A 12,695-nucleotide genomic window follows, 5' to 3' on the forward strand; every position below is an offset into this window, starting at 1 on the left:
ACCACGTGGCATGTGGGATCTAGTTCCCTGTCTAGGGACTGAACCCATGCCCCCTGCATTGGAAACACAGACTCTTAACCACAGGAACCCCAGGGAAGTTCCCCTTTTATATTTTTTAAGTCTTGATTTTATTCAAGTACAACATGCCTACAAAAAAATTACCCAAACCCTAAGTGTACAGCTTAGGAATTTTCAGACTATGAACACGGCCCCTCAGATCAAGGCATCTCAGCTCCATCTGTCTATCTTCGCTATAAAACAAATTCAGGTGGATTTTAATTCCTCCATATATTGCAATAATCTGTTTGCAGGTCTATTCCCCTCTTATGAACTGTCAATTATTTCTCTATAGCATGAACTGTCGTCTGTACCTCCCAGCATTGAAAACAATCACAGGCATATAGAACTCCCCAACACACACATACATATATATATATATGTTTATATATATACATATACACACATACACACGTACGTTTATACAAGTATATGCACACAGATTGCCTGACTGAGCCCTGGCATCTCTCACCTCTCAAGCCTGTCCAGGGTCCTGAGGAACGAGCCCTGATATGCATTAAGGAAAGGCAACCAGGAAACCAATGCAGACTAGGAAAAAAATGCCAGAGTGAAGGCAGAAACTGAAAGCAACAGGCACGGCAATGGACCAGACCCATTCTGGGTGTGGTACACAGTCACCTCCTATATTCTTTCTTTCATTCATTATTTTTGGCTCTCCTGGTTCTCATTGCTGTTCGCAGGCTTTCTCTAGTTGCAGTGCACGGGCTTCTCACTGTGGTGGCTTCTCTTGCGATAGAGCATGGGCTCTAGGCACACAGGCATCAGTAACTGCAGCACTTGGTCAGTAGCTGCAGCACAGGGCCTCATTAGTTGTAGCCCACGGGCCCTAGTGCATGCAGGCTTAATCACTAAAGAGAACAGAGCCATCTTCTCAGAGTCTGTTACTAAGCTGCAGTATCTTATTCTCCCAACAGTCCTGCAAGATGAGACGATTGTGCCCACTTTATGGATGAGGAGACTGAGGCTCCAAGAACTGGAAGCACTTGAAAGAGGAACAGCCCCAAACTGCCCTTTCCCATAGTTCATGTCACACCTTCAAGTGGTTCATCCGTTCTGTTAAACAGATTTCTGTGTTTTTTCACCTCCATCCAGAAAGTTCTCTTGCTGCCACCAGAGTCTGAGCTACCTGGAAGCTACCTGATAGGAGAGTTAGGACGTGAGGGTAGGGATGTTTGTGCCGAAATCCCAGGTCCCAATCCCTAAGGTCCATCCCTGAACTGCAGAGGAACCTCTACTAGAGAGGCACCCAGGAGAGCTTTAAAAGGGTTGGCAGGGACTCTGAAATCAGACCCGGCCAGCATGTGTTCCTGAATATCAGCAGAGACACTATATTTACCCTGAAAGCCCTTTAGTGCACTGACAGCTATAAATAGCCATTAGGGCCCAAGCAAGTGGCCTTAACGCATGGCTTTCCTTCCAAAAATGCAGGCACATTTTAATTAAATTCGTAATTAACCTCTGGGAGGGCAGGTCCCTGGATTCCATCTGCTTCTGAAAACACTGTGAGTAATTCCCTCTTCATGACCATTTGGGGATTAGCACGCAGCCAGGAGCTCTGGAAGCAGCACTCAGGGGGTTTGCACAGAGCCTGGCTCCTGCAGAGGAGGCTCCCGGCTCAGGGCTTGAATGTGCAGCCTCGGGCCTCCTCTGCTTCGGGTTCCGAGTCCCTTTGTCAAGCGAGTTCCTTTTCCCCATTTTTCCCAGAACAAGATGGGGGTCACCGCCGTGCTCATGCTGCCCCTGCTGCTCTTAGGAATCAGTGGTCTCCTCTTCATCTACCAGGAGGTGTCCCGGCTGTGGTCCCAGTCAGTCGTGCAGAACAAGGTGGTGGTCATCACCGACGCCATCTCAGGACTGGGCAAGGGTAAGCAAGTTTTGGGCTTCCCCGACGGCTCAGTGGTAAAGAATCTGCCTGCCAACGCAGGAGACTCTGGTTTGATCCCTGGGTCAGGAAGACCCCCCAGAGAAGGGAATGGCAACCCGCTCCAGTACTCTTGCCTGGAGAATCCCATGGACAGAGGCACCTGGTGGGCTGCAGTCTATGGGGTCACAGACTCGGACACAACTGAGCACACACAAATGAGCTTCACAGCCTCTTGTGCCCACTTCTGCCCTGAAGGATGAGAGGCCATAGTGTGGGGTGTGGGTGTGCCCTCTGGGCAGGAGGGCATGGGTCAAGGCTGAGTTCCCTCCCAGCATATGTTAATCAGCCAGTGTCTTCTCTCTTGGCGGCTAAAGCTTGCTTGCCTGAGAAATGAGGGGATTGGAATATCTAGGGTTGCAAATGCACAGCCTATAGCCCAAAAGCAGTCTACAGAAGTGATTTGCTTTGCCTTCAGGGAGTTTCTAGAAATTTTGAAGTTCAAAGCCCTCAGCTGGGGCAGTGAACTGGTGATGAGGCCAGACCTGTGAGCTGGGTTCAATTCTTGGCTCCACCAATTACTAACTGGTTTTGCATTGCTCCGCCTTGGATTTCTCATCTGAAAGCAAGGATGCTAATACTCTGTGCCTCGTAATGCGGTTGTGATGACTAAATGAATAAAGAAATGGAAAGCCCTTAGGGACAGTGCCTGGCACTGTCGTGGGCACCTCTCAAATGTTAGCAGTGGCGATAATAATGAACAAATCATGCAGAGAACGCAAACGCCAGCGTGCCACACACCCCATAATCCCTGTTGTCTTACGATTGGCCTGATTCAGCCACATCACTTCCCAGTTCTGAAGGCATTTAGAAGTAACTTGAGAAGCTGGGAGTGGGGGTGTGACCTTCAGTAAACTCTTATGGTGGCTTTAACATGCTGCCGACCGCAGTGATTCTGGGTTCAAAGTGCTCCATTTCTCAGGTCCCAGGCAAAAAAAAATAGTGATGGGCATTGAGCAGATGAGGTCAGTTACACAGAGCCCACAGCACACACCCGGTCCCACAGAACCTGACCGAACCCAGTGGGTAGCACTGGAGAGCAGCAAGGGGGCCAGAGCCAAGCGGTCTCCCAGGGAAACCAGACAGACAGAGATGTCAGGACTTCTAACTTTTGCCCCAAACCCACATAATTCGGCCAAGTCAGGAATAAAGTCACCTTGTACCCACTGTGTCTGCAGCAAGAATGATCTTCAAAATACTTAACCACTGCACTTCAACTGCTTCAGAGAACACAAACCTTGCCTGTGTTTCATCACCTCTAAGACACATCGTTTTCTTCCTTTAACCATTCCTGAAATTGAGCTGGTGGTGGTGGTTTAGTCGCTAAATGGTGTCCGACTCTTGTGACCCCATGAACTGTAGCCCACCAGGCTCTTCTGTCCATGGGATTCTCCCAGCAAGAATATTGGAGTGGTTTGCCAGAAATTGAGCTAACTGTCTCTTAATCAACGGTCTCTTACGATGGCCCTGGGCCATCTTTGTGTATTTTAATATCGCTGAAATCAAAAAGTCTCTTTCAGACTAAAGGCCTCTGGTCTGTGAAACACGACCTCCAGGGCTGCTCACACCCAGCGCAGCTGCCGCTGCCACTGAGAATTACAGCCCAAACTTGGGGAGACTAGCCATTCTCCCTTTGAATGGTTTCCTTTAGTGAATTCTCTTATTATAAAAACCACATATATTTAAAAGGATCTTTCAAGAAAAAAGAACCGAGGGACTTCCCTGGTGGCCCAGTGGCTAAAACCCTGTAGGTTCTGTTTCTAGGGAACCCAATATAACAAACCGCTGCGTAGGATGACTGTGAGAATAAAATAAGCTAATATGTGTAAACCTCTTTCAATAGCCACTCAAGCAAGTAAACTGTCAAAGTCTGTTAGCTTTTATTGTTTCGTTTGTTGGCTGTGCTGGGTCTTCCTTGCTGCGCATGGGCTTTCTCTAGTTGCAGCAAACGGGGCTACTTTTCGGTACGTGGGCTTCTCATTGCAGGGCTTCTCTTGTTGCAAAGCACAGGCTCTAGGGCATGTGGGCTTCAGTAGCTGTAGCACATGGGCTCAGTAATTGTGGCGCATGGGCTTTAGTTGCTCCACTGACTGTGGGACATTCCTGGACCAGGGATCAAACCTGTGTCCCCTGCAGTGGCTGGTGGATTCTTATCCATTGCTCCACCAGGGAAGTCCAGCTTTAATTGTTCTTAAATATCAACATTATTGCCACATAAAAATATTTGTATTTACCAATCACTGCCCAGTTGAGAACATTGAGCAAGCAAGAAATTCATCTAGAATAAAATGAACTACACAGAAGACAACTTCACTTTTTTTTTTTTTTTTTTAAATAAAAAGAACCCTAGCTGGGGCATCAACCCACAATGAAAATGTAGAGGAAACTAGTGACATTTGATGTGGAAAAAAAAAAAATAGCAACTGTCTCCAATATCCTCAGACTGAGATATACTTAACACTGTGCTTCTGGGGGTCTTATTGGACAGAGTCATCTTTCTCTCCAGTTTAAGAAAGAATATACCAGGATTTCCCTGGTGGTTCAGTGGTTAAGACTCCACTCTCCCAATGCAGGGGGCACAGGTTCAATCCCTGGTGAGGAAACTAAGATCCTGTATGCCACACAGCCTGGCCAAAAAGAAAGAAAGAGTGTCCCGAAAATCAGAACTGCTCAATGGAGGAGGGGCTATTCACACCCCCGTGAGCTGCCTTTCACAGAAGGCAGCCATGCTGAGGCTGGAAACAGGAAGAAAGTCCAGAGGAGGTTGAACGCAGTGCCCTCTAAAGGAACTCATAGCTCTAAGCCTTCTGAATTCTTTGAATCCTCGAATTTGTAACCACCCCACCCCCCATCTGCAGTTTTATCCATTCAGTGCATCCTGTCCTCCTCCCTTCTTCCCCACAGAGTGTGCTCGGGTGTTCCATACTGGCGGAGCCAGGCTGGTGCTGTGTGGAAAGAACTGGGAGAGGCTTCAGAGTCTATACGATGCTCTGATCAGTGTGGCTGATCCCAGCAAGGTAAGGCCTTCGGGCAGCCAGCATGGGCAACCCCTGGGCACCCTTAGTCTTCATGCTTGTCACAGAGCAGCTCTGCCTGAAATCTGGTGATAGCTCTGGGGAAATGTAATCTTGACACAGCCGACTTGGGGGTTGATTCATTTTGAACCCTCACCAAGCCAAAAATTTCTTCTCTAGCCTCTGAGCCCCACCCCATTCTATTTAAGTCAGACTCAGAGGACCCAGAAGATACGGTATGTCATAGACACAGCTCTGTTTATAAATTCTTATGGCTGACTTTTAAAATAATACTTCAAATAATATCTCCTTCAAAGAGGGCCTTCCCTGGTGGTCCAGTGATTAGGACTCAGTGCTGTCACTGCAGGGGGCCATGTTCAATCTCTGGTCGGGAAACTAAGATTCCTCAAGCCATGATGTGCAGCCCCAAGTGTTTTATTTCCGTCCCCGTCCATGAAGTTATATAGGAGGTAAACACATTTCAATGAAGCTGGGGTTTTCAAGGCATTTCTGGATCATTGTTTAAGAAATTGCTTTCAGAGTTCTCTTTAGGATTTGTTTTCTTTTTTTTTTTGCCAATCTACATGGCATGTGGAAGTACCCAACCAAGGACTGGAAACAGAGTCTTAACCACTGGATCACCAGGGAAGTGTCAAGAATTTTTTTGTAATTAATCTTTGCCCTTGATGTTGAATTGGATTTTGGATAAAGCCAAAAATAATTCAGAACTAAGTCTGGTATTTGAGGAGATGAAGCAAAAGGATAACACCAAAACCCCAAAGCATGTTTCCTGGGATTTGATCAGGTATTGGTCGTGAAGTAGTAAAAAGGAGGTTCTGAGGTCAACTGTGTGGGAAATACTGAGTTAGAGAAAGCTTCTCTGACTGATTTCTTTACTGCAGGACTTTTCAGAACCTTTGTTATGTAAATATGCATTGTGTTATCTCCAAGAAGAATGTATAGTAGTCTATATTTCCCAAATATATTGAACCAGAGAACATGCTTTTTTAAGGGCATATCTCAGGACTCATATTTGTGAAACACCAGGATTGTATCTGCCATGTGGAATTATCCATTTTTCCATCTGTACCCCTTCTAAATCATGAAAATCTTGATGACAGCATGTTTAGGGCTGAACACAATGCCTTGCACCTATACAGACGGTGTTCCAAAAAATTTATATCGAGTATATCATTTTGGCCAAAAAACAAATGTGGCTACAAAGTCCTGGGCAGATTCTCTTGTGGCTTGGAAGCCAGTCTGAAAGCCATTTCCAAAGAGGAGCTCAGAAATGTTATTAAAAAATGACATCAGAGAATTTATGCACAGCCTCCATTTAGATTTCTCAGTTCTGGCCCCTTGACCAGAAGATCAAACTTTGTAGTGCATGTTAACATGTTGGGAATGTTACTGTTGCCTTGGTCCCCAAGGATGCATTTTCTCCATCAGTTTACCTTCTCCCAGTTATCTGTTTCATTTAATCATCTGTTTGTAGTCATTCCACAAGCTCTGAGTTTCAAAAGGGGCAACTCTTAGATGGAAGGGCCCCAAGGTCTGTGAGGATATTCCCACACGTGCCTTGACTTTCTCGTTGGTCCAGCAGACATTCACCCCAAAGCTGGTCCTCTTGGATCTCTCAGACATCAGCTGTGTCCAGGATGTGGCCAAAGAGGTCCTGGATTGCTACGGCTGCGTGGATATCCTCATCAACAATGCCAGCGTGAAGGTGAAGGGACCTGCCCATAAGATTTCTCTGGAGCTCGACAAAAAGATCATGGATGCCAATTACTTTGGACCCATCATATTGACCAAAGGTCTCATGAGTTTGACCTTCCCGTGGATTCCTGGGTCACTGGGCTGCTCAAGAGGTCTCTGTTATGCCCCCAGATAGTCATCCACTTCTGGATGGAGCCTCTAGCCCTCTTCAGAAAAATCTCTGCTTGTTTGGTGAAAGCTTTCAGCTTTTGACTATAAATGTTGATGAAAGAAAAGGGTTGTGAAAGTCTCTTAGTGGTATATTCCTGCCTGCCTCCTCTGTTCAGTCCCCTTCCCAAACCCTGGCCTTTACTTCCCTTTTCTTACTCACATCCATGGCTCCCCTCCAATCCCATTCCACGTCTCTGGACCATTGTCTTCAACCCCTGCAAACCTTCTATTATATCCACCTTGTGGTTGATCTGCTCCTAATAATGACAGTTGGTCCAGTGTTGAAATTCTGTCCTCAGTCATGAAGAAAAGAGTTTATCCCAAACTACAAAAGACCCAGAATACCGTCAATTCCTTTTCAGAAACAGGAAAGTGTTAGTCGCTCAGTTGTGGCCAACTCTTTGTGACCTCATGGACTGTAGCCCACCAGGCTCCTCTGTCCATGGGATTTCTCAGGCAAGAGTACTGGAATAGGTAGCCATTTCCTTCTCCAGAGGATCTTCTGGACCCAGGGATCGAACCTGCATCTCCTGCATTACAGGCGGATTCTTTACCATCTGAGCCACTAGGGTAAAATTATGGTCCCTTTGTGGAGATTCTAACAACCAAGTTCAAATGCAGGTCTGAAGCTAGGGTGGGGGTTGTGGAATAGCTAGAGATGACACGGAATAGAACCAAGAGTTAAAGCCCTTCCCCCACCCTAAATAAGGTTTATCAAAGCAGAATCACAAAAGGAAGAATATAAGGATATACATTTAGGGAGCAGGGTACACTGGCAAAGCTGAGAGAGCAGGATCTTTGAGCTGCCTTCTGTACAGCAAGAATCTCCTCGAAAATGGGATTCTGAGAACTGAGACAGATGAAGGCAAAGCAGCATTGGGAGCAGAAAGATGACTCCCAGAGCTTCCAGAGATGAGAGTGCCCCAGAAACCACAGTTTCCTCGGCCCAGTCGCTGTGGACACACCCAGCAGGCCAGCCAACGTGCGTCCTCCCCTCAACCTCTGAGAGCTCTGGTTCCCTGGCAACAAAGTGAGGCATGCTAAGTTGAGTCTTGATTTTTTGCCATCTCCTGATTCCACCTGTGCTATCATTGCTCTATAGCTTTTTCTAAATTCCCTCACTTGTCAATTAATTCTACTTAAGAGGAACTTTTTTTTTTACCATAAATTAAAAGTTCCTTTCCTCTCCATAAATGGAAGAAAACCTGAAATCAAAACAAAGTCTTAAGTTTTCCCAAGACACAGGGCTGAGGTCTTTCCTCTTTTTCTTTTTTTTTTTTTAAAGATTAGCACATGCAAGAGAGGTTTTAAAGACCCGCCTGAACCAACTTTCCTACTGGAGGAATAGGAGAATCGGAAAGGGAGCTACCTTTCTCACTACTAAAATCAGTGTCACTTCAAGGACATGGATGGGTCATTTAAAATCACCCAGGGTTGGGGACTTCCCTGAAGGTCCAGTGGTTAAGACTTCACCTTCCAATGTAAGAGGTGTGAGTTGGATTCCTGGTAGGGGAGCTAAGATCTCACATGCCTAGTGGCCAAAAAACCAAAACAAAACAGAAACAATACTGTAACAAATTCAATAACAATTTTAAAAATGGTTCCCATTTAAAAAAAATAAGCTTTAAAAAATATAATAAAATCACCCAGGGTTAGGTCTAGTGGTTAGGACTTCGAACTTCAACTGCAGGGGGCCTGGGAATTAAGATCCTGCATGACACAAAAATAATAATAAAATAAAATAACCCAGCAATTCACCAGTCAAGCCCAGCCCACTCCTAGGCAACACTGGATAAATGGTGGCTGGGATCCAGCCCACCTGTGTCCCACTGTAATCTAGTTAGCAGGGAGGCAAAGGAGCCTGTGGGAGAAGGCAATGGCAACCCACTCCAGTACTCTTGCCTGGAAAATCCCATGGGAGGAGCTTCGTAGGCTGCAGTCCTTGGGGTAGCTGAGAGTCGGACATGACTGAGAGGCTTCACTTTCACTTTTCACTTGCATGCATTGGAGAAGGAAATGGCAACCCACTCCAGTGTTCCCTGCCTGGAGAATCCCAGAGACGGGGGAACCTGGTGGGCTGCCGTCTGTGGGGTCGCACAGAGTTGGACATGACTGAAGTGACTTAGCAGCAGCAAAGGAGCCCGTGTGATGAGGGGTCTGGGGAAGGGGTCTGCCGGCTGCTGCCTGACTCCATCTCAGGTTTGTAACCATGAGTCTTCATCCTGCGCTTTCCAGCCCTGCTCCCCGACATGATCTCCAGGAGGACCGGACAAATCGTGTTAGTGAACAACATCCAGGGGAAGCTTGGAATCCCCTTCCGCACAGCCTGTAAGTTGCTAAGACAAGTTTCATCTCAGGTTATGTGTCTTATAAGACAAGAGATGTGGTGTCTAGGACGAAGCATATGGTTCCTAGGGGGAGAGGGTCCAGAGATGAAAGCATCCGTTGGCTTTTCTTCCATCCCCTCAGCTCCTATTTTTGAGTGCCTACAGCACACAGGTGACTGAGAGATAAAGATAAGTCCTTCCCTCAGACCCCAGAAGCTCATCTTGTTCTATGCTCACAGCAGTTATATCTGTTACTTCTACACCTCACCATATCCTCACTCTACAAGCCAGGCATCTGAGCCCTGGCACCTGCATTCTTAACCCTGACGGCCTCAGGACCCTGAGAAATCAGTCTTACGTGGGGTATCAGGCTTCTGAGAAAGGATATGGGAATTCACACCCATGTCAGGCATTTTACATACATTTTCTCACTTGGCAAGAGTGATACTATCCTTAAATGATTAATTAATTACCTCTATTTTATGATTTATTTTTACCTGAAGTGGTGTAATATTAATCTTTTTTAAAAATTATTTAATATTGGAGTATGAAGAAGGCAATGGCACCCCACTCCAGTACTCTTGCTTAGAAAATCCCATTGATGGAGGAGCCTGTTAGGCTGCAATCCATGGGGTCGATAAGAGTCGGACACGACTGAGCAACTTCACTTTCACTTTTCCCTTTCATGCATTGGAGAAGGAAATGGCAGCCCACTCCAGTGTTCTTGCCTGGAGAATCCCAGGGACGGGGGAGCCTTGTGGGCTGCCATCTGTGGGGTCGCACAGAGTTGGACACGACTGAAGTGACTTAACATAGCATAGCATGGTTGATTCTGGGACTCCTAGATGGCATTACTGGTAAAGAACCCACTTGCCAATGCAGGAGATGTTAGAGACATGGGTTTGATCCAGGGTTGGGAAGATCCCCTGGATGAGGGCGTAGCAACCCACTCCAGTATTCTGGCCTGGAGAATCCCCGTGGACAGAGGAGCCTGGTGGGCTACAGTCCACAGGGATGCAAAGAGTCAGACACGACTAAAGCGACTTAGCACGCATGGCTGATTTACAATGTTGTGCTAGTTTCACATGTATAGCAAAGTGACTCAATTATACATACACATACATTCATTCTTTCTCAGATTCTTTTTCTATAATGGTTATTACGGAATATTGAGTAGAGTTCCCTGTGCTATACAATAGGTCCTTATTATCTCTTTTATATATAGTAGTGTGTATACGTCAATCCCAAACTCCTGATTTATCCTTTCCCTCCCTCCTTTCCCCTTTGGTCATCATAAACTTGTTTTCAAAGTCTGTGAGTCTGTTTCTGTTTTGTAAATAAGTTGATTTGTATCATTTTTTTTAGATTCCACATATAAGTGGGATCATATGATATTTGGGAATACCAGACCACCTGACCTGCCTCTTGAGAAATCTGTATGCAGGTCAGGAAGCAACAGTTAGAACTGGACATGGAACAACAGACTGGTTTCAAACAGGAAAGGGAGTACATCAAGGCTGTATAGTGTCACCCTGCTTATTTAACATCATGAGAAACGCTGGGCTGGATGAAGCACAAGCTGGAATCAAGATTGCCAGGAGAAATATCATTAACTTCAGACATGCAGATGACACCACCTTTATGGCAGAAAGTGAAGAAAAACTAAAAAGCCTCTTGAGGAAAGTGAAAGAGGAAAGTGAAAATGTTGGCTTAAAGCTCAACATTCAGAAAACTAAGATCATGGCATCTGGTCCCATCACTTCATGGGAAATAGATGGGGAAACAGTGGAAACAGTGACAGACTTTGTTTTGGGGGGCTCCAAAATCACTGCAGATGGTGACTGAAGCCATGAAATTAAAAGACGCTTACTCCTTGGAAGAAAAGTTATGACCAACCTACACAGCATATTAAAAAGCAGAGACATTACTTTGCCAACAAAGGTCTGTCTAATCAAGGCTATGGTTTTTCCAGTAGTCATGTATGGATGTGAGAGTTGGACTATAAAGAAAGCTGAGCACCAAAGAATTGATGCTTTTGAACTGTGGTGTTGGAGAAGACTCTTGAGAGTCCCTCGGACTGCAAGGAGATCCAACCAGTCCATCCTAAAGGAAATCAGTCCTGAATATCCATTGGAAGGACTGATGTTGAAGCTGAAACTGCAATACTGTGGCCACCTGATACAAAGAACCAACTCATCTGAAAAGACCCTGATGCTGGAAAAGATTGAAAGGGGGAGGAGAAGGGGACGACAGAGGATGAGAGGTTGGATGGCATCACCGACTCAATGGACATGAGTTTGAGTAGGATCCAGGAGTTGGTGATGGACAGGGAGGCCTGGCATGCTGCAGTCCATGGGGTCACAAAGAGTTGGACACGACTGAGCGGCTGAACTGAACTGATTTGTCTCTGACTTATTTCACTTAGTATGATAATCTCTAGATCCATCTATGTTGTTGTCAACGGCATGATTTTATTCTTTTCATGGCTGAGTAAGATTCCAGTATGGGGCATCCCAGGTGGCTCAGTGGTCAAGAATCTGCCTGCCAAATGCAGGAGACGTGAGTTCGATCCTTGGGAAGGTGACCTAGGACCTAGAGAAGGAAATGGCAATCGGCTCAAGTATTCTTGCCTGGTAAACTCCATGGACAGAAGGACCTGATGGGCTACAGTCCATAGGGTCGCAAAGAGCCGGCCAGGCCTGAGTCGCTGAGTATGCACACACAATATTCCAGTGTATATATGTACCACATTCTCTTTATCCATTTATCTGTTGATGGGCATTTCGATTGCTTCCATACCTTGCCTATTATAAATTGGGCTGCAACTGGACATTTTAAAGATGAGAAAACTGAATCTCTGAAGGTAAAAACTGGCCACTTGCCCAAAGTCACACAGTGGAATAGTAGCTAAAGTGGACTGGGTCCCATCTCTGCATCTGTTCACTGCTTCACAAAGGCTCTCTGTCCGCATCTACGAAGTGAGGGGCAAGGCTGGGGACTTTGCAGCCTCACCCAGCAGAGCCTGTAGGGATGTGTGTCTCCAACCCCCTCCCGGGAGGCACAGAGGGATCCGCACCCACTGCCCGGCTGGTTTCTCTTCCAGATGCCGCCTCCAAGCATGCGGCACTCGGCTTCTTTGACTGCCTGCGGGCAGAAGTGGAGGAATATGACGTGGTCGTCAGCACCGTGAGTCCCACCTTCATCCGCTCCTACCACGTTGATCCAGGCCAAGGAAACTGGGAGGCCTCCATATGGAAATGTGAGCTTTCAGAGCACAGCTGGAGGGAACGAAGCTGGGGAGGGCTTGTGGAGGAGCGGGGTACGCCCAGGGTGGCGGGGGGTGGGGTTGGGGTACCGTGAGGGGAGGGTGTTCCTGAAGCGTGAGACTGGGGAGATGGGGTGTCTGCACCCCGCTGGCAGCGGGGGGGG

General features: G+C 46.6%; 1 protein-coding gene across 2 annotated transcripts in view; it reads left to right on the forward strand.

The window, feature by feature from the left end:
* Positions 1-1,453: 1,453 nt before the first annotated feature.
* The window catches only part of DHRS7C (dehydrogenase/reductase (SDR family) member 7C), a 13,560-nt gene continuing 2,318 nt past the window's right edge, over positions 1,454-12,695 (forward strand). Inside the window, exons 1-6 of one of the 2 annotated variants that reach the window (XM_010843015.1) lie at positions 1,454-1,580; positions 1,783-1,942; positions 4,904-5,016; positions 6,614-6,827; positions 9,175-9,267; positions 12,370-12,525. In XM_010843015.1, the coding sequence (XP_010841317.1) occupies positions 1,789-1,942; positions 4,904-5,016; positions 6,614-6,827; positions 9,175-9,267; positions 12,370-12,525 (730 nt within the window). In that variant the 5' untranslated portion in view covers positions 1,454-1,580; positions 1,783-1,788. The remainder of the gene's footprint in view (positions 1,581-1,782; positions 1,943-4,903; positions 5,017-6,613; positions 6,828-9,174; positions 9,268-12,369; positions 12,526-12,695) is intronic. The other variant, XM_010843016.1, reaches the window with a different exon arrangement.

Source organism: Bison bison, unplaced genomic scaffold (genome assembly GCF_000754665.1).
Source record: "Bison bison bison isolate TAMUID 2011002044 unplaced genomic scaffold, Bison_UMD1.0 scf7180017864180, whole genome shotgun sequence".
NCBI lineage: Eukaryota > Metazoa > Chordata > Mammalia > Artiodactyla > Bovidae > Bison > Bison bison.